Source organism: Notolabrus celidotus, chromosome 3 (assembly GCF_009762535.1).
Source record: "Notolabrus celidotus isolate fNotCel1 chromosome 3, fNotCel1.pri, whole genome shotgun sequence".
In the NCBI taxonomy this organism is placed as follows: domain Eukaryota; kingdom Metazoa; phylum Chordata; class Actinopteri; order Labriformes; family Labridae; genus Notolabrus; species Notolabrus celidotus.
In genome coordinates this window covers 38,522,070-38,544,485 of record NC_048274.1, presented here as the reverse complement: position 1 = coordinate 38,544,485, position 22,416 = coordinate 38,522,070, and the positions used below count along the sequence as shown (strand labels likewise).

The 22,416-nt window shown below is 40.3% G+C and overlaps 2 protein-coding genes across 5 annotated transcripts; both read left to right on the top strand.

The window, feature by feature from the left end:
• Positions 1 to 5,649: 5,649 nt before the first annotated feature.
• On the top strand, positions 5,650 to 10,748 carry LOC117810904 (high choriolytic enzyme 1-like). 4 transcript variants are annotated; one of them, XM_034680900.1, is made up of 10 exons: positions 5,651 to 5,778; positions 6,047 to 6,077; positions 6,152 to 6,235; positions 6,377 to 6,529; positions 6,809 to 6,926; positions 7,041 to 7,219; positions 8,258 to 8,339; positions 9,631 to 9,755; positions 10,107 to 10,164; positions 10,517 to 10,748. In XM_034680900.1, exons 1-9 carry the CDS (start codon positions 5,716 to 5,718, stop codon positions 10,154 to 10,156), a joined length of 885 nt encoding a protein of 294 aa, XP_034536791.1. In that variant the 5' UTR covers positions 5,651 to 5,715; the 3' UTR covers positions 10,157 to 10,164; positions 10,517 to 10,748. The 4 variants fall into 4 exon arrangements, with proteins under 4 accessions (XP_034536793.1, XP_034536791.1, XP_034536795.1 ...); XM_034680901.1 differs by having other exon boundaries at positions 5,652 to 5,778; positions 6,170 to 6,235; XM_034680902.1 differs by lacking the exons at positions 10,107 to 10,164; positions 10,517 to 10,748 and having other exon boundaries at positions 5,650 to 5,778; positions 9,631 to 9,763.
• Positions 10,749 to 15,426: 4,678 nt separating this feature from the next.
• On the top strand, positions 15,427 to 18,291 carry LOC117810905 (high choriolytic enzyme 1-like). Its single transcript, XM_034680905.1, has 10 exons — positions 15,427 to 15,474; positions 15,577 to 15,658; positions 15,897 to 15,900; positions 16,014 to 16,070; positions 16,165 to 16,320; positions 16,764 to 16,884; positions 16,965 to 17,143; positions 17,767 to 17,848; positions 17,941 to 18,065; positions 18,164 to 18,291. Coding segments are annotated over exons 2-10 (798 nt in total). The 5' UTR covers positions 15,427 to 15,474; positions 15,577 to 15,586; the 3' UTR covers positions 18,166 to 18,291.
• Positions 18,292 to 22,416: the final 4,125 nt, after the last annotated feature.

The window sequence follows — 22,416 nt, the reverse complement described above, 5'->3', positions numbered from 1 at the left end:
AGATTTGAAGATCTAGTGGATGATTTTTATTTATCATGGATAAGTGCTAGCGCTAGTTAGCATAGCCACATAGCTACATGTTCGTAGCTGTGTACCAAGACACACGTCGACATACTGATAAATAAAACAACAAGAAACACTAAATCTGTGACCAATCATTCAGAAAGGTTCTGCTACAGGCGCCTTTAACTTTTACTTAACTCATGTACAGAGAGAAGATTGTGAAACATTTGACTCCTAAAATCAGCAACTGAGAAGTACAGTGCTGTGAAAAAGTATTTGCCCCCTTCCTGATTTCTTATATTTTTGCACATTTTTCACACTTAAATGTTTCAGATCATCAAAAAATGTAATATTAGACAAAGATAGCCAGAGTAAACACTAAATGCAGTTTTTAAATGATATTGTTATTTTTTAAGGGAAAAAAGTGATCCAAACCCTCCTGACCCTGTGTGAAAAAGTAATTGCCCCCTAAACCTAATAACTGGTTGTGCCACCCCTGGAGGAAATAACTGCAATCAAGTGTTTGTGATGACTGGCGATGAGTCTTTAACATCACTCTGGATGAGTTTTGGCTCACTCCTCTTCACGGAATTGTTTGAATTCAGCCACACTGGAGGGTTTGAGCATGAACGGCCTGTTTAAGGTCATACCACAGCATCTCAATCGGATCCAAGTCCGGACTTTGACCAGGCCACTCCAAAACCTTCATTTTGTTTCTTTTAAGCCATTCAGAGGTGGTTGCCGGTGTGTTTTGGATCATTGTCCTGCTGCATAACCCAAGTGTGCTTAAGCTTGAGGTCTCGAACTGATGGACATTCTCCTTCAGGATTTTCTGGTAGAGAGCAGAATTCATGGTTCCAACAATTACAGCAAGTCGCCCAGGTCCAGACCCAGCAAAGCAGCCCCAGAACATCACTCTACCAGCACCATGTTTCACTGTTGGTATGATGTTCTTTTTATCAAACGCTGTGTTGGTTTTAGGCAAGATGTAATGAGACACACACCTTCCAAAAAGTTCAACTTTTGTCTCGTCAGTCCACAGAATGTTTTCCCAGAAGTCTCGGGGATCATCAGGATATTTTTAGTGATTGTAAGACGAGCCTTTGTGTTCTTTTGGTCAGCAGTGGTTTTTGCCTTGGAACTCTCCCATGGATGCTGTTTCTGCCCGGTCTCTTTCTTATTGTTGAATCATGGACACTGACCTGAACTGAGGCAGGTGAGGCCTGCAGTTCTTTAGAAGTGGTTCTGGGTTATTTTGTGACCTGGATGAGTCGTCACTGTGCTCTTGGAGTGAAGGTTAACCACTGTTCCAAGCCTTCTCCTTTTGTGGTTCGTGGCTCTCACTGTGGTACTCTGGAGACCCAAAGCCTTAGAAATGGCTTTGTAACCCTTTCCAGACTGAGAGATGTCTATGACTTTGTTTCTCATCTGTTCTGGAATTTATTTGGAGCATGATGTGTTGCTTTTTAAGATCTGTTAGCCCACTTCATTTTGTCAGAGAGGTTGTATTTAAGTGATTTCTTGATTCAACAGGTCTGGAAATTGAGCTCAGCTTTCCAAAGCATCAGGTTTATCACAGTTAATTTGTGATTTAACAATAAATAAATAGAATCATCATTTTAAAACTGAATTTAAAGTTTACTCTGGTTAACTTTGTCTAATATTAAAATTTGTTTGATGATCTGAAAATTTTAAGTGAGAAAAATGTGCAAAAATATGAGAAATCAGGAAGGGAGCAAATACTTTTTCACAGCTCGTGTATATACTTCATCCTTTTGTATGCAATACTGCACATAAGACAAGCCAGTGAGCTTCATGAGTATGATAGTTGAGTACAGTAGACATTTAACACACTCCACAAAGAGAATCCCTGTGTTGAACAGGTGGAGCTTTACAAAGATATGACGTGTGAAGATTTATGTCCAGACTGAGTTAATTTCATTTGCACTGACACAGAGGGCAAATATCAACTGCTTCAAGGAATGTGAAAAGTGGAAATATATTAATTTTGACAACTGTTTATGACATTAGTCTTGTCTTAAAGACAGTTTCAGACAGTGTTAAACAATCAGATCAACCTATCATAGCAAATAGAAATTCCTGTCATCTTTAAACCACTTCATGCAAAGCAGAACATGCAATCTATGAATATCTTTCAGTCATAGTTCCTGTTTTTGTAAGTCTTTGTAAGACTGTGGGTAAAGTAAACATGTATTGCATGTGTGCCCAGTTTGGAGAAGTACCATAAACGCAAACCAGACTTAAGCAACTCTGCCCCTCAGAATTTACCCACACAGAGTGGTGAGGAAAGTGTGCAGATGAATGCAGATGCATTGCATTTGAGTTCATCTGTTGTGTGGCTTGCTTCTGTCATGTGATACATGAGCTTTGAATGTTATTGTCAGGAAGGTTTTCACTGTAACTCTATCAGCATCTGTCAAATATTTCACTTGAAAGTCTTTCATAGTTTGACCCAATCTCTGTCCAGTCTCCATTATTTGTTATTTTTTTCTCAGTCTATTTGAACAAATTCTCCAGAGATCAAAGCTTTTCAAAAGCATATTCATATTTTTGTCATCAATGCACGACAAAAAGAAACATTTGATGTTTGTTGTTGCCATTTGAGATTTGAACAATCATGGGTTGTATTATTTCTCTACATTCTTCTCTTTAAGCCATCACATACAGAAAAATGTACTTGTTATCAAAATCTGTCAAGTAGTGTTGATTTGCACGAGTGTCTGTAACCTCTTCATGGTGTGTTTGTTGATGAATTCACTGTCAGATGCTGCAAACAGACAGGAGTGCCTGAATGTCTTATTTCTTCCAGCAGTTTGATGCTGTGTTATTATTGTGATATTATTGCAGGAGGTCTTTGTCTGTTTTTAAAATGCTGATTGACAGAAAGGGTGAACTGTGCTCAATAAGAGCTCTCTTCTTTTAAAGGTATGGCTGTTTGTCCATTCTGTGCTACCATTAAACATGGTGGTGCAATACGGCAACCTCTATGGGAGGAGACTTACTTCTTTTACCAAATGAAAGACTCATTCTAATTTAACTAAAGTTAACAAAAACAACATGATTTCTATATTCAGGTGATTAAACACTAATTCAAACATACTTATGGAGGTTAAATTCAATTCTTGCGAATGTTTTATGCTCTGAAAAATGTAGCTCTAGCAAAAGTTCAGACAGGAAGACTATAAAAGTGATCACAGCAGTTGTTTAACTCTCCTCTCCCTCGTTCAATAGCTCACCTGCTTCCTGCTGCATGCTCCGGAGCTGTCATTGGTTAATCAGCGGCGGCTGTCATCCAATAGCTCAGTGGCACGCCCTTATCGTCAGCCTATCAACTTTCTGCTGTCTTTTTAAATGTGTCTCTCTCTCCAGCTGGTTCCTTCTTGCATTGATGGTGCACACCCCTCCACCTCCCCATCTCCACCTGGTCTCTGCAAGTCTTCAATTCCTAGAATTCATAAACCACCACCACCAGAGTCTGGACTCTAGAGGGATTTCTTCTGCTGCCAAATTCACACATCCTACATTCACAACATGATCCCCATAGAGTCCTTACGCCAAAGATTTCTGTCAAGTTTTACTATTCATTAAGTTGTACTGAATAACCTTTAATCTTCAAACTGTGTCTCCTGACTGAAATGTTGCTAAATACTACACACTGTGCAGTGATGTATTCAGAGTGGGAAAGAGGGGACGATCAGCCCCCTGGTGCCCCCATGTACAAAAAAAAACCTTGTTAAAGGGCCCTCTCTGATTCCCCTGTAATAGATAAAACATTACAAAATGCCATCTTTGGTGCTCTTTCAGTAGTGTCAAAGTATTCAAGGCCTGTCTCAAGACCACTCTTTAAAGGTCTGGTATCAAATCTATCTTGTCTCAGTCTTAGACTGGGTGCACTCTGGATTTTAAATCAAGGCCGGTCAAGACCACCAATAATAGGCTATTTTCCCACACCATTAATGTGAGTAGGAGGCAAATGCGCCTTCTAAAACAACTAATAACTTGGTGGTGATACGGTCTAACTGGGTGACACGTCCCCTGCACAGAAAAAGGAATGGATGGAGACCAGACCCTCTCTTTTTGAAGCAGACACACTTCATTTAACAAACTACAGGGGAGTTTTAAAAACATCCTGTGATTCAGGTGACAGTGTTACAGTTTTTCTGTAACACATTGTTTACACACATTTTCTGAAAGCATGCCTCATACTTTCAGAACTGTACACACAAATCAAAAAAACACACACACAATGGGCAAAACTCCTCAGTTCTCCTGCAAAATGAAACTTTACATTCAGAACAATGTTGTTTCTTCTCAAAATGGTATTTTGTTTTCAAATGACACACACAAACCACCATATGAATAGACATTTATAAGAACCAGTTGAACACTGATGTGCTCAATGTAAAACACTCTGATGAATGGAAATACTTCTTCTCCATTCATCATAATGACTTAGGCCTCTTTTTGTTCAGTGTTACACTTAATACAGACAGTACATACATAAGTGTGTTATAAAATATTCTAGAATATTGTTTTTATACTCAAAACACACAAATACACGGTAACAAATACATTTTATTGTTCCCCCCAAAAAACATTGTACACAGTGTACATCCCAACCAACACAAAGTTGCACATACAGTGGTCTACACACAAAACAACAGAAGAATTTACTGTATACAGTTACTGTAAAAATAAAAAATTATGCTGCATCCTCTTTTCTGTTTCAGTCTGGCCACAGCACCTCATCCACATCACAAGCAATGTTTTCCCTGGCCAAGCAGCAGGAGAAATACAGCTCTGATTGCTAACTGTAAAACTGTGTGACAGGTGTTTGCCCATGTGATGAGTCAGCGTGCATAGTAGGGCAATTCACTTTAGATTTTGAATGACAGTGTGAAAACAAGAGATTTTCTTCATGAAAATTGTGCCAAATGCAGAGAATTGTGTAGTGTTTTGTTTTAGAACTGCAGTTTGAGTGTAAAGCAGGAATTGGGTAGTTTAGCAGAATTGGTTCAGGGGTTGGTGCATGGGTTACATGTTGTGGTGATTGTGTCTAAAGTACCAGTATTTGTGTGTAAACAATTGAGAGAAACTGTAAGCTGTTTTTTTTGTTGTTGTTCATGTACAGTGTTTTCTGACTTGATAAAAACCTGCTGGGTTTATCACTCTTGCATCTGTCCTTTAAATTGCAGAGCAAGTCTTTTTTCTTTCCATTCTTTATGACTTCAGGAGGTCGAGGAGAAGCTCGCTGGGGCTCACAGACAGTTAGTGCTTTTTACTGAGGGTGTGAAGAAAGTCAGAGAATAACAGGCAGTAGTCACAGAGGAGATTATCTCACAACTGAGTAAAAGCCTGTCTCTAAAATTGATTTAAGTCTTAAATTAAGTTTATTTGTGGTTGTGCTGTGTTCACCAACAAATCACACTCCTGCCATCATTCATGAGTCTGAGAGTTCAGTTTTTTCCTGAACAAACCGAAAAAAACAAACCCACATAATGACACAATCTCTCTTTGGTTTTATTAAGTAATAACTGCCACTTCCATCTGGGCTAGGTCTGTCAACATGTCTTTGGGGAACTGTTTGCCATATAGGGTGTAAAGTTGGTTTAGTTTCCCACATATATAAGTTAAACCCTCGTGTTTCCTCAGACTTCGTCTTTGTCTGCTGCTGTCGTCTAACACTCAGCCATGATCCGCCAAGCTGCTGTGCTCAGTGTCCTCCTCTGCTTCGCCAGCAGTTTTGTGATCCAGGTGAGCATGATGCACATTTTTAAAGCTTCAGGAATAAGATCAGATTCAGATCATTCATCCTGCATCAATTTAAAAACATGCTAACACTTTTCAATGAAACTATGAAATGTGACATGTTGAATTTCATTTTATGCTATTATTTTTGATATATTTTGTACACAATATTATACGAGATAATGTTATCTTACTATGTTAGAAGACAGAACTCACAGGAAATCTTTGATTTAACATTTCAAACCACTGTTTTTGTTCTCTTGGCTTGTGACAGGCTTCTTTTGACAAGACGGATGAGTCCTCTGGTGAGACATTTGAGCTTTCAGACAGCAACAACACTCAGAAAATACACAATATCTTGTCACTGATACACGAACAGACTCTTTGTTCTCTGCAGGAAACAGCATTGATGAGGATGAATTCAGTGTGTCCACGCTGTTAGAGAAGGCAAATCGAAACCTTGGTATGTCCATCTCTTGTGAGCTGTTTGGAAATTGTTCAATGAATGTTGTGACGTTTTGTAGGAAATTGAGAAAAGGAGATGCCATGCTGTGCCAAAACATATCTAGATGCATATGATGAATGATTGTGTTATTTCCTGCAGGTCAGAACCCAGACGAGCCCCTGGTGCTGTACGGAGACATAGCTGTGCCCACAGGTCTGCAGAACGCCGACCCCTGCACTCGGAGAGGCTGCCTGTGGCCCAAAGCCACAGATGGCAACGTCTATGTACCGTACCGCATCAGCCAGGATTACTGTGAGTCTCTCAGAAATGACTAAAGAATAATGATGACATATGTAAATATGACAAAAACACATGCACATCATTTACTAATTAAAGTAACTGTGGAAAAGTTAGTGCTTGTTTTTTATGACAAACATGGGCCATCATAATGAAAGCTTTCTCCTATACGTTTGCATTTTTTGAACCTGTATTATTATGTATATGTGAATCAGTTTGAATACATAAAGTAAAATCAGAGTTAAGATAAGAGGAAAAAACACAAGACTAATTCTAATACTAACTCTTATCAAGCTCAAAGAGAGACAAACCTCATCCGTCAGGGTTTGCAGTCCTTCGCCCAATCCACCTGCATTCGCTTCACCCCCTTGAATAGACAGCGGGACTTCGTGGACATCAAATCCAGCACAGGGTGAGAACCACACGATGCACTATCAACACAATCAATCACGTTTTTTTCTCAGCTTAAGGGAAGACAAAGCTAGTAAGGTGTTTTACTGTTTCTTGTTGTTTTGTTCTCTTTCAGGTGTTTCTCTTTTGTCGGGCGTCGAGGCAGAAACCAGACGGTGTCTCTGAGCCGTCGGGGCTGTGTTTTCACTCAGATCATCCAACACGAGCTGCTCCACGCCCTGGGCTTTGACCACGAGCAGACTCGATCGGACAGGGACCAGCATGTTCGCATCCTGTTTGAAAACGTCATACGTGGTGAGTCCAGCTGAACAACACACAATGTTTTATTACGACCAGTAGTGGACAGTAACAGAGTAAATTCACTTGAGTACTGTACTTAAGTACATTTTTTGAGTATCTGTATTTTACCTGAGTATTATTTTTTGGAAGACAATTATTGTACTTTTGACTCCACTACATTTCTATCAGTGCTCTAGTTACTCACTACTTTAGCTTTGAAGTCAGCTCATGAATTCCCTTCTCTTTCTGAAATCTGATCCTAAGACAGTAAAATGTGTTAGTGTAGTTCTGTTTGTCTCAGTGGTTTAGTCTCCATGGTTGAACTTGGAGCAAACACAGAGCATCACTCAGATCAGGCAGTTCATGTAGAGGTGGTAATGATGGCTATAATTCTCCACCTGAGCACCCATTGTCATATCTTCAGCCCTTGTTAGAGGTTTTTGAAATGAAGAATGATACGTATGGTTTGACATGTTCTCCCTGTTTCCCACTCTGCCCAAACAAACAAACATTCACTGTCCAACCTGAGAGAGCGTGTTGAGCTACGTAACGTTTGTTTAACTCCAGATGAACATTTCAAACTAAGTTGTCTGTGCTTGGAGTAATTTAGTTTTTATTCCATGGTATAGTTTTTAGAGATTTCAAGTAATGGTTTCTACATAAACAGAATGTAACAGAATGTACTCCTATGTATTCTTGACTGCATTTATGTATTGAGAAAATACAATGTTTTGAGATTTTTTAAGAAGTACTTTGAATACTTGAGTATTTTTGTGCGAGAAAAGCAAGTACTTTAGTACTTTAACTCAAGTAATAATCTGACAGAGCAACTTTCACTTGTATTGGAGTAATATTTGACCAGGAGGATGGTCATTACAAATGTGAGAAATGTCTTGATCAAGATCTGAAGAATAAGCAGTCAGATGTACTCAAAGAGAGATAGGAGTAGTTCTGAAAAGAAACACTCACTGGATTAAGTTCAGTCTGTTAGTTGAGATGTTGTTGTCATACAAAGGAGACAAAATGGGATCAAGCTTTTTGTAATTTTTGCAGGAATGGAGTTCAATTTCAGGAGAATAGACACAAACAACCTCAACACTCCCTACGACTACAACTCTGTCATGCACTATTCAAGGTAATGTTGGATTCACTCTGTTAAACTACCAAAAAACAACAACTAAACTACGACATCACATTAGATGTGTTATACAAGTGGTGCCTTCAAATGGGGTCGCGCTCACCATGCTCACGAGAAGAGACCACATGGACAACGTATTCACGACATCGTCAGTCGGATTTTTCTGAAAGCTTCAAATTCACGAGTAGTGACGTGTATGATGACATTTTCAGAAATGATGAAGCCCATAGAATCCAGTTTCATATAAATACAATACGCTATTGTCGCTAAGTTAGCTAACATTAACAAGAGTGCAGTTTGTACAACGTAGTTTGATTAACGTTTGCCACATATGGGAGCTATGGCAAGAGTTTATTTACATCGTTGACTTTGTTGTCTCTGCTTTTGTTCCTCTGTGTTTCAGCATAAAAAAAACAATTTTAGCATTTACACCATAGACTGTATAGATAATGGAAAGTATCAGTGACGTCACCCATCTGTTTCTGAAGTACTGTTTTGAGCCCAATCGTCAGTGGGTGCCATATTGGAAATCCTAAACTCAACCAAACTGCTGTTGAGGTAGTGTGAGGAAAAGAGACGGGCCCGCCTGTCAATCAAGTCAGCTGTGCCTCTCATTGGAAGACTGATAATCTCAATATCTTCGAAAATGCCACCTTGTGAAAAAATTCAACCCCCCCCGTACAGTGTGTGCCGATCAAGAAATGAGCTATCCAGACTACACTTGTCTTTTGAACCAGGCTGTAAACATGTTTATTTCTGCTGTAAATCAGCTTCTTTGAATTGGTGTGTATGTGGTTTCCTGTACTTCCAGAGCCAGCCTCAAGAGGACACTCGAGAAACTGCAGCTTTTAACACTTCCTCATTGGCTTCAATGCTTGTGGCTGGATGTTGCCGCTTGATTTGCACATAGAAAGGCAGGAGGACAATGATTGATCCTTTGGAGTCCATGTTGACATTACTTTACAACGTTGTTACCACTCCATACCATGGTGCCAGGGAGAGGAACGATGGAGTGACACTTTGATTGTCTAGAACAAGGAAACTCAAAAGTAGGCCAAGTTAACCATGAAGTGAAGCAGATGATGACAGTTTCAAGATAACGGTTATAAAAGCAGCAAAGTAAAGTTAAGCAGCCAAGAAACATAGTGTCACAGAAAGTAATGTTTGAACACTGCACTTCAAGGACGACAGGTTTTTTGCTGAGCACCGCCTCAAAGAGTCTGTAGGATGTTGATGATGCAAGGCGCAGAGTTGATCCTCTCATCTTAACTGTGTATTTGCACCACAGGTTTGCTTTCTCCAGGAACGGGCAGCCAACCATTCTCCCCATCCCCAACAACAACGTCGCCATTGGCCGAGCGACCCAGATGAGTCCTACCGACATTCTGCGAGTGAACCGCCTTTATGGCTGCAGTACGTAACTTCTGAATCCACGTGACCTTTGAGCTGCCAAAAATGATCACTTTTTATTTCTTATATGACGTACAGAAATATACCTAAAGCTATCAAACCTCTTAGGACAGATTTTTGGGTCCCTTTCAGAACTTTCCCTCTTATGTCTGGGGTTAAAGATCTGTGTTTCTGACTCATAAGACTCACGTTCAACCTTTGCACTTTTCGCCGACTATCTAAAAACCTTTATTTTATGGGGTTCAGGTGAAAAAGCACAATGCTTAAGAGGAGGATATTTATATTCTCTGTGCCAGTGCTGTAAAGCTAGGAAATATGTTAACAATAACATGTTCTCTCATAAATTCAATTCAGATGCAACTGATCAAACACTTGAACCCGAAGAGGAAGATGTTTTCTTCTAAAGATGGAGGTTAGTGGCTTTAGATGTCTTTGCTTTATTTGTATACACATTATCATAAGTGTGTTCCAAAGTATGCATTCATTTCCATCTGTTCCAATGCATCATGGGATTATATACAACTTTTATTGTGTATTGTTTTAACAGTAAAAAACATGAAACAATAACACATTTAATAAAGAAGAAGAGCTCATCATGGATTCAGACGAGCGTAGTCTTTCAACCACTTTTACCTTCAGGACAAAAACATTTCTACAGCATTACAACACTTTAAACAGACCTGTTACTTCATCATTTAACTCTCTGTGGTGTTTAAAGTCTTTCATTATTTGTATGCACTCTTCTTTTGTTGTTCTTTTGGCAGGGAATCAACAGAAGACTGAAGACTGAAGACTGAAACAGCTTTTTATCAGCAAGCAGAGCCAGATATGCGTATTGTGCTTCATGAATGTGTGCAAATGATGATTTGATTTAATTAGCTTTTGTGCTGCACTGCTGAGAAACAAAGGTGTGCAGAGACGCTCATATATAACTCTTTGCTTGCAGCTTGATTGGATACCAATGATAAATAAAGATATATATGCACAAATGTGAAACTAAAGTCTGCCTTTTTGTGTCCTCGTGAAACATATTCGACCCTGGCCCTGTTCCAGCCTTCACAAACATTTAAACTTTCCAAGAACTAGGTAAACATTGACCAAGAAGTAGAAGTCAGTTTAAAACTCTGCAGGTGATCAGCAACATGCATGCTTTCTGTCATTCTCACGACCTTCCTGATCAGAGCCAAGTGAAACACAGGTGATCAAACCTAAAACACTCGGTGATAAGACTTCACTGACCTTGATCTGAAACCCAGACTCAACACGTACATTATGTTCTATTTCTCTCTCTCTTGCACACACACACACACACACACACACACACACACACACACACGCACGCACACACACACACACACACACACACACACACACACACACACACACACACTGAAAATAGTGTTGAGAGTACTGCACTAGTTTTTTAGATGATAAAATGTTCTCATAAGGAAAGACAAATAAGAGTGAAGAAGAAATAAGATGGAGGAAGTTTTGCCTCAAATGAGAAATATCTGCAAACAGGACAGGACATTTTGAATTTAAGTTTGATTTAAAAGGTAAATTATCTTGTGTCAAAATGCCTCAGACATCTCATAAACTAGATCCAGACAAAACCACACCATCTGTCTGATAGGGTAAAAAGAAAAGATGGGATTGTTTCTCAGTGTGTAGGAAGGAGTGCCTACTATTAGTATCCAATACCATCATTTTGAAACTCACAGAGTAAAGACATTTATTGGGATTACAATGAATAACTCTTCATACTGTGTTCCTAAATGTCGTGTACTTGCTCTGTGCCTCAGTGAAATCCATCCATCCACCTCTTGTGCTGTTTGGGATCACGGGGTGGGGAGTGGCTGGCCTATCCCGGTTGTCTTTGGGGAGAGGCGGGGAACACCTAGAACAGGTCTATTGCTGGGAAAAACAAGTTTCTGAGTTGGAATATGCACATGAACGCCTGCTGAAGTCAGAACAACAACTGGGAAACTCAGGCAATAATTGAGTGCTCGACTTACCGAGGTGACATCATTATTCGTCATCAACATGGTGGGCCAGTGGTGTACTCAGGCTGTTTCAGCAGCAGGGGCGACAGCAAAAAAAAGGCACCTCTTTCAAAACCCCTTGGACTCAAAGTTTAGGGTGAATTCAAATGTATTGATGCAGCAGGAACAAAAAGGGGGTCTGGTGAAAAATTTTGAGCATCTAACATTTAATTCCTTGCATCGTGGTGAATATTTTTGTAACTGAAATTGAATTATGAAAAATGAAAAACTATTGATATATTTCTATATTATTGATTGCATAACACAATTAACTTTAAGCTAGGGTTGGTAGTCACTAGCATGAATTTGAACGTAGCATTTCCTCAGGACTCCGTCTAACCCCACCCCCCCTGGAGCTCCTCCAAAACGACGCCCACGCTCACATGTACGAGTGCCGCTGAATCACGACCATATGATGGTGACTGATTCAAAACGGTGTTATCGCCCTACTGGTTTCTACGCTAACTGGTTTCCGTGATCCAGCTGTGTTGTATTTACTTACAAGCAGGCGCTGTGCTCTGCTTCAGATTCACCACACATTTACAAACATATTAACAGAGATTATCGGGTCTCATCTAACTTCTATTGCAGCAACACTGGTTGGATCAGTGAGCAGTGCATCACAGCTAATGACGAAAGTCATTAAATATGTAAAAATAAAGTGTTTTCAAACATAAGCAGAGTTGGATTCGTTCCCACAAGAGCAAAATATGATTGAATGAATTTAACCAGGATAACAAAAAGTGGATCTAAATCTACCAACCCCAGCTTTAACGTAACATAATTAACTACCAAGGCAACTAGAGGGAATCCAAAGGGGACTTTGGTGCATACAAAAAGGAACCCAAAGGACACTTTTTACCAATCAATTAACTGTAAGGCATCTGGAGCGTATTTCCACCCTAGATTCGATAGTGCATCCACTATAAGTGAAACCAAGAAAGCCCTTTTTAACATTTCATTCATTGGAGGGGCATCCAGAGGGTGCTTTTTTACATTTCATTAATTGGAGGGGCATCCAGAGGGCTCTTTTTTTAACATTTCATTCATTGGAGGGGCTTCCAGAGGGTGCTTTTTTACATTTCATTCATTGGAGGGGCATCCAGAGGGCTCTTTTTTTAACATTTCATTCATTGGAGGGGCTTCCAGAGGGTGCTTTTTTTTAACATTTCATTCATTGGAGGGGCATCCAGAGGGTGCTTTTTTAACATTTCATTCATTGGAGGGGCATCCAGAGGGTGCTTTTTTAACATTTCATTCATTGGAGGGGCCTCCAGAAGATGCATTTTTAACATTTCATTCATTGGAGGGGCATCCAGAGGGTGCTTTTTTAACATTTCATTCATTGGAGGGGCATCCAGAGTGTGCTTTTTTAACATTTCATTCATTGGAGGGGCATCCAGAGGGTGCTTTTTTAACATTTCATTCATTGGAGGGGCATCCAAGGGTGCTTTTTTAACATTTCATTCATTGGAGGGGCATCCAAGGGTGCTTTTTTAACATTTCATTCATTGGAGGGGCATCCAGAGGGTGCTTTTTTTACATTTCATTCATTGGAGGGGCTTCCAGAGGGTGCTTTTTTAACATTTCATTCTTTGGAGGGGCATCCAGAGGGTGATTTTTTTACATTTCATTCATTGGAGGGGCATCCAGAGGGTGCTTTTTTTTTACATTTCATTCATTGGAGGGGCATCCAGAGGGTGCTTTTTAACATTTCATTCATTCGAGGGGCTTCCAGAGGGTGCTTTTTTAACATTTAATTCATTGGAGGGGCACCCAGAGGGTAGATTTTTTAACATTTCATTCATTGGAGGGGCATCCAGAGGGTGCTTTTTAAACATTTCATTCATTGGAGAGCATCCAGAGGGTGCTTTTTTAACAATTCATTGATTGGAGGGGCATCCAGAGGGTGCTTTTATATAACATTTCATTGATTGGAGAGCATCCAGAGGGTGCTTTTTTTAACATTTCATTCATTGGAGGGGCATCCAGAGTGTGCTTTTTTAACATTTTATTCATTGAAGGGGCCTCCAGAGGGTGCTTTTTTTAACATTTCATTCATTGGAGGGGCATCCAGAGGGTGCTTTTTTAACATTTCATTCATTGGAGGGGCATCCAAGGGTGCTTTTTTAACATTTCATTCATTGGAGGGGCATCCAAGGGTGCTTTTTTAACATTTCATTCATTGGAGGGGCATCCAAGGGTGCTTTTTTAACATTTCATTCATTGGAGGGGCATCCAGAGGGTGCTTTTTTAACATTTCATTCATTGGAGGGACATCCAGAGGGCGCTTTTTTTTTTAACATTTCATTCATTGGAGGGGCATCCAGAGGGTGCTTTTTTAACATTTCATTCATTGGAGGGGCATCCAGAGGGCTCTTTTTTTAACATTTCATTCATTGGAGGGGCATCCAGAGGGTGCTTTTTTAACATTTCATTCATTGGAGGGGCATCCAGAGGGTGTTTTTTTTTAACATTGTATTCATTGGAGGGGCATCCAAGGGTGCTTTTTTAACATTTCATTCATTGGAGGGACATCCAGAGGGTGCTTTTTTTTAACATTTCATTAATTGGAGGGGCATCCAGAGGGTGCTTTTTTTACATTTCATTCATTGGAGGGGCATCCAGAGGGTGCTTTTTTAACATTTCATTCATTGGAGGGACATCCAGAGGGCGCTTTTTTTTTAACATTTCGTTCATTGGAGGGGCATCCAGAGGGTGCTTTTTTAACATTTCATTCATTGGAGGGGCATCCAGAGGGTGCTTTTTTAACATTTCATTCATTGGAGGGACATCCAAGGGTGCTTTTTTTTACATTTCATTCATTGGAGGGGCATTCAGAGGGTGTTTTTTTTAACATTTCATTAATTGGAGGGACATCCAAGGGTGCTTTTTTAACATTTCATTCATTGGAGGGGCATCCAGAGGGTGCTTTTTTTTACATTGTATTCATTGGAGGGGCATCCAGAGGGTGCTTTTTTAACATTTCATTCATTGGAGGGGCATCCAGAGGGTGCTTTTTTTTAACATTTCATTCATTGAAGGGGCCTCCAGAGGGTGCTTTTTTAACATTTCATTCATTGGAGGGGCATCCAGAGTGTGCTTTTTTTTTTAAACATTTCATTCATTGGAGGGGCTTCCAGAGGGCTCATTTTTAACATTTCATTCATTGGAGGGGCATCCAGAGGGCGTTTTTTTTAACATTTCATAATTAAGTCTAGGAAAAGTCAAGACCATAAGACCTCACTTAACCTACATCTCACTTTTATGGTTATCATTTTGTAATAAATGATATCTTTGTCTTCGGTGAACAAAATTGAGACGATACTTTTTACTACACTGTGAAAATACTGTTTTTATACTTACAGCTCTGCATGTGAGATATAAAGTTAATGATGAGGGTTTCATTTACAAGATCAGCTGAGGTCATCATTTATGCACAATTTTTGAACCAGGTTATGAATAAAGAAGGAAAAAAGGATGACAAGTGTCAAAATTCCCACCAACAGTGGTATGCATGTGCTTCCATCTCTGTGAATGTCTTTACCTTATGTGACTGATAAGAATTCAGTTGAATTAAGCTGATTCGTAGCACCCAGATAATCCATATTTGGGCAGTCAAACTCTTATAAAACCCTGGAGGGAACCCTAGCTGCACAAGTCCACACAGAGGATCCAAGGTGAGTCCTGCTGTGAACTTTCAGTGTTTGAAGGTTCAGATGTTCAAGTGTGAATCTTCCGTCTGAGTTGAAGCTGTGTCTGATTCTGTCTGTGTCCTGCAGGTCTGCTGAGATGACGTCTGTTTTCAGGTTCTCCGCTCTGGCTCTGCTGCTGTTGTCTGCCTGCTGTTGGGCTGACAATGAGGTAGGATCATCGTGTGAGAGGACCAGTAGACAATGACATCACTCTGTGGTGTCTGTCTGTGGTCATGCTGCATCAGTTCAATGTAGCTTTGACCTTTATTTCCACCTGTGCTGTTTCTTACAGATGATTTGATCATCTTTTCAAATACTTCACTTGTATCTGTGATTTCTTGTTGCTACATTTTTGGATCTAATTGTTTGTTTGTTTGTTTCCCTCCAACCGCACACCGACCCTGCAGCAAGGTAAGTCATCTGTTTGTATAATCAGACCTGTTTTATTAACATGCACTTTAATGTGACTGCTGCATTTGTCCACAAACTTAAACTGTGTTGCTGTGTCTGTCACTGTCTTGCAGAACAGGACTCAGATCTTTCTGTGTCTGAACTTCTGGAGAGAGCTAACAAGAACCTGAGTGAGTATGAGCCACTGCTCTCATCACGCTGCTCTTGTTGTTTTTCTATCAGTAGCAGTAACAGGTTTTAAAGTTGGGATCTGATGTGTTTCAGTCCGCTCTGTTGATGAACCCATCCTGATCGAAGGAGACATCGCCATCGACTCAGAGGCCGAGAGGAACGCTGACCCCTGCACCAGCCGCGGCTGCACATGGGGCAAGTGGACCGATGGGAAGGTCTACATCCCTTATTACATCACCAACCACTTCTGTAAGTGTCACACAGATACACCCAGATACTCTCCGACTTCAGACAGGAACTTTTCACTTTAGAGGCAGCTGAAGCACAAACTTTTCACACAGTTAGAGATGTTTTTAATGCTCACTGTGTGGCACCAGTCTCAATTGCCTTGAAATAAAATGACCATACTTGCAGCTAGCTGGGGCTTCATATGACTGGCCATGTGGTTTGAATGCATGGCTTATGTTTAGGCCAGTTGTTCAAATGCTAGCTGTAAAATTATATCACTGTTTAATTTTTCCTAACTGTCATGTTTCAAGCAGTCTTTAGCATCATGTTAGCTGAGCTTGCTCTTTTAGCAGTGCTCAATATATTTTATTGTGCGCCTCATAGATTAGAGACCGTGTGCTGCTGTGTGGTTCTTGTGATGTGAGGTGTAAAGAGTTCAAAGTTGTGTGTTGTCAACCCTCCAGCCTCTCGTGAGGCCGCCATCATCACCCGTGGACTGGAGTCCTTCTCTTCCTTCTCCTGCATCCGCTTCAGGCCCACCAGAAGCAGCGACCGCGACTGGCTGAGCATCGAGTCCCAGAACGGGTAAATGAAACAGATTTTTATGAACAGTTTGTCAAATCTTTTCAAGCTATTGTTTTTTTAACTCCTTCTTTTCTGTTCAGATGTTACTCCTACGTTGGACGTCGTGGTGGAAAGCAGGTGGTGTCTCTGGCTCGTAGCGGTTGTCTGTACCACGGCACCGTTCAGCACGAGCTGCTCCACGCTCTGGGATTCAACCATGAGCAGACCCGCTCTGACAGAGACAACCACATCAGAGTCCTGCTGCAGAATGTTCAGTCTGGTAAAAAAGGCTGTTTGTTATACAGATCAGAGACAGAGCCCAGTCAGATGCTTCTTACAGATCTCTTTTCCCTTTAAAAACCTGCTGGCCTTCTTATTTATAGTCAGATATCTGCAACACATGAGTATTTTGTGAGACTGAATGCTCAAAAGTCTGAAGTGTATATATGCAGCCTCTACAGTTACTTTTCCACCATCTGTAACTTCTTGTTTGCACGCTAATCATAACAGTCCAATGCTGCAAGGCTCACCCCAATATCCATGTATTTTTGCACACATCCCCCAAAGCTAAGACCTATTGAAGGGTTGAAAAAAGCCCATGTGACATAGTTTGGGTCTTGCAAGCACAGGAACTCTTTCCAATAGTCCCTAGTCCCTGCAAAAGTTTGCACACTTTTAATTACTCCAGAAGCATTTGAACCTAGGTGGAGAACAAGCTCTTTGAGGTCTCTGGTGCCTCCTAGTGGACAGAAAGTGCTCCACCATCAAATTGCTGGGGATTAATGGATAAATACAACAAACACTCAGTTTGGGTGCAGAGTTTTCTAATTAAAAGTTTTCAGTTTAGAAAAATCTCTCTGGCAGCTGGGTTTACATACTGACTTCACTGTTGTTGTTTCCCAGGGATGGAGCACAACTTCAGGAAGATTGCTACTCTGAACCAGGGAACTAGCTACGACTACAACTCTGTCATGCAGTACCACAAGTGAGAGAGACCGCCTCCCCTTCAGCCCTGCTGTTTGTCACCAAACATCATTTTGTCTGAGCTCAGTCTCACTGCTCTGTGTCCTGCCGTAGGTACGCCTTCTCCAAGAACAACCAGCCCACCATGCTCCCCATCCCTAACTCCAACGTGTCCTTTGGTAACGCTAAGGAGATGAGTCGCACTGACATCGCCAGGCTTAACACCCTCTACAAGTGCTGTGAGTGTCCACATGCACACACACACACAAGCATACACACTCCATCTGGTTCATGTGCAGCCCTGTGTTAATGACCTCTTTGTTGTTGGTTGTTACAGAAGAATCCAGAGTCCTGACTGAAGGATCAGAGGAAAAATCTGCATTTTTTTACCACTGAAACTGCAGACCTGAACTCATCAGAGAAACAATTTTTAGTCATAAAATAAAGAAAACTCTGACTAAAACACAGAGCTCTCTTTTGATCATTTCATAAACGTCTTCAAGAACTTTGATTAGTATACAATTTAGAAGATAGAAAAACATCATTCAAGGAATCATTTAGAAACACTGACATAGATAAAACATCAGACAGTACATTAAAAGTACACAGGGAGGCAGGTATCAGAAGGTGAATAGTTACATATGTTGTTTTGAATATAACTCAGGACCCATAAGGACCCAAAACTCTGCAAAAAACATCAAATCTCAAGAGTATCTGACTACTTTCCCATAAAACATCTCTTTACATTTAGCCACGTTCACCTGGTATGTCAAGGTAAGACATTGTTTGAAGATATTACAAGCAACAAAAGAGGCCTGGGTTTCTAAAGAGTAAAGGCTCAGCATTTATTTCCCATAAAACGATCACATTGTCTGCTATAACAATTGATATGATTGCACTATTTTCAATAAAATTAATGATTTACAAACAATCCAAATCTCTTTTCATCAACATCTACACAGCATCACGACTCTGGGGTTTTTGGGGTCCTTCAGTTTCTCAGATTAAGATATGGAGAGGTGTACTACGAGGCGAGTTCAACATACCCAGGTAGAGATATCAGGTACTGTGAAGCTGGTTATGAACTTGTTGACTCAAACTTTCTACTTCAGGCTCAATGCATGCTCACATGAAAAGGAAAGATCACCTGCTGTGTGCTTCAGTCAGACTGTCAAATGAGGATATATGATAATCATGAAAGAGATATCAGTACAAAAAAATCGCCCTGCTGCTGTAATTAAGAAAGGACAGAGAAAGAATTCCTGTGTGCATTGTTTTACTTTGTAAATTCATGTACTGATCTAATCACATGATACACACTGAGTGCCTCTCATTTAATGTGACAACACACAGTATACAACTCTGAAACTTTAACAATGATATGCATGATTTCTTGGAACAGGTAGAAACTGTGATTACACTTCACCTTCATGAAAGAACACATAAATAACCTTGGTATTTGGCCTGATTATGGTCTGTTATGGTCTGATTTTTTGAGGCTAATATTTTGATTTCATCTGTAATAAATATCAATAGCCCAATCAATTTTATTATCTGTGTTTTTTCTGGAAAAACTGATTGTGTTAAACGGTAAAATTGTAGGGTCATAGGATAATTCCATATCCAAAATAGATCCTGAACTGTATGGATGATCTGCTGAAATTTAAAGTGTGAATTTTACCTGAAGCACACAGGTAAAAACAAGAGGGGGAATAATCAAAGGCAATTCATAGACAAGGGGAATTCAATTTAATTACAGTAGTCTAAATGCATAACAGGCTCCCGTGATGAGATGCATACAGTTTGTGCATTGCTGGTCTAGTCCACTTTTTCTTCTCTGAGATTTTTTTCTAAGAAATGAACACTTGCACATACATCAGAAAAGAACAACCGCTATGACATACAGCATGTTTGAGAAGTTATTTATTTGGAGTGTATTTTGACTTTCTCAGTGACTTTATCCATGTTTATACAGTCAGTGGACACATACAGAAGTGATCACTGTCACTAAAAGCTTGTTAAGTCCAGCTTCTTCTAGCTGAGACTTCTAGCTAAGGTAAAAGCCTACCTCCCTCCCAAAGATCTAGAGAGAGTGCTCCATGCCTTTATTACTTCTAGGCTTGATTATTGTAATTCCTTGTATGTGGGTTTAGACGTGTCGCTTATTCAGCGCCTGCAGCTCTCTGTAAACGCTGCTGCTCGCCTCCTGACTGGCAGGAAAAAGAGGGAGCACATCACACCTGTGCTGTGTGCTCTCCACTGGCTCCCAGTCCGTCACAGGATTTATTTAAAATTGCATTTTTAACATTCAAGGCCCTAAATGGATTGGCACCATCCTACTTGGCCGATATCCTTTATGTTCATAACCCAGCTCGAGCACTGAGGTCAACAAACCAGCTGCTCCTGGATGTGCCTAAAACTGGTCTTAAAGGGGACCTATCACGCTTTTTTCATCAATATATATTGGGCTAAGAGGTCCCCAAAACATGTCTTTAAAGTTTATGCTCAAAAAAACACTTTGAAATCAGATTTTGGCATGCCTGAAAAGTCCTTTTCTTCATTCCTCCTCAGAACACTCTGTTTTCCCTCTGACCACGCCCCCTCAGGAAGTGGATGTGCCTCGGCTCTCCAGCACATTGATCTAATGTTTACATGTTGGCTGAATATACACGGCTGCTCAGAGATCACGTTACTTCAACCCTCTGAATCTGATCCTGAATCTGATCCTGACGGAGAGGCGCCTGCAGCAGGACCTTTCTGAAGGATTGGTCACAGATTTAGTGTTTCTTGTTGTTTTATTTGTCAGTATGTCGACGTGTGTCTTGGTACACAGCTACAGCTACAGCTATGAACATGTAGCTATGTGGCTATGCCAATTAGCGCTAGCACTTATCCATGACAAATAAAAATCATCCACTAGATCTTCAAATCTGCAGACGTGGGGAGTAAAACCGACCTCTGCCAGAAAGGCAGCGGGACCTTTTCTGAAGGATTGGTCACAGATTCTGTGTTTCTTGTTGTTTTATTTGTCAGTATGTTGACGTGTGTTTTGGTACACAGCTACAGCTACGACATGTAGCTATGTAGCTATGCTAATTAGCGCTAGCACTTATCAATGATAAATAAAAATCTTCCACTAGATCTTCAAATCTGCAGACGTGGGGAGTAAAACCGACCTTTGTGTTTATTAAGACAGCCTACAACTAGCATGCCTCCCTCCTAAGCTCCTTGTTAGCACACATGTGTGCAGGTAATGAAAAACGGAGGAGGGATTCAGTATTATTTTATACAGTCTATGGGCTGAACAAGCTCCGAGCTCTGACTCCGTTACAGACCGGATATTGTTGTTACGTAACAAAAACACTGAAGTCTGAAACGGCTCGTTTCACACACATTTACAGAAAGGTGAAGAAATCAAAACAGGGGCAGAATGGAATGTTTGTAGACATGCCAGGGAAACATATTTCAGGTAAAGAACCATTAAAAAGTTAATTTTGCATGATATGTCACCTTTAAAACCCGGGGCGACCGAGTCTTTGCAGCAGCGGCCCCCAAGCTCTGGAATGGCTTGCCACTCCAATTATGATCGGCCCCCACTGATGAATGTTTGAAATCCTTGTTGAAGACCCATCTCTTCTCTTTGGCCTTCTCCTCGTGAGGAGGACATTAATATCCTGATATGTTGTGTTGTTTATTGTTGTCTTCATGTACTTTTACTTTTTACCTTGTAAAGCACTTTGGCCAACACAGGTTGTTTTTAATGTGCTATATAAATAAAGCTGACTTGACTGGACTAGACTAGACTAAAAGACTGACACTAAATACAGGGCACAAACTATATTTTAGATGTATACAAGTACATCCAAAGCTGTTAAACAGCAAATGTAACAACTGTGAGCTTTGTTCACAAATAACCCAAAATCTTGAGGCTGTAAATCACAAATGTAAAATATTCCAAGCTTTCCAAAGATTTGTATTTAAAGAAAAGGTGTTCTGATGTTTTTACACACAAAGGTAATTATTTGCAAGAACAATTTCTTCCCAAAGAGTCAAAGATGAGATCAATATATTGATGAATGAGCTTTGGACAGATAGGTGTAATTTTGATCGTTTGACACACCCTGACCTCCAGAGCCTCTCCAATAAGCTATGTGATGCTAAGCTAACAGAGCAGGTGTGTTTCTCATTAAAAGATTGTGTATGTTGTCAGCCAAACTAGAATGACTTTGTGTGAGCATTCAAACAATTTGTCCAAAAATATCTTCGTCCACTGCAATGTTCACTTTGATAAACATAACATTATTTTAAATTAACATTCTTTTACTCTTTATGACAAGCCCCATCTTGCACTGCTGTTGTCACTGACATGCTGACTGTTGAGTGTTGTTTGTCTGTTTGTTAGTGTTTGTGTTGTTTATCGACAAGCTGGTACACTGCAAACCAGATTGCCCTCTGGGATTAATAAAGTTCTCTGAATCTGAATCTGAATCTGATATTCCTGATAGAAGTTGAGGTTATACTCCAGTTTGACTTTCATACAAATCATCCTGCATTGCACAAGTGTGTCTGCACATGTCACAGTGGGTGTCA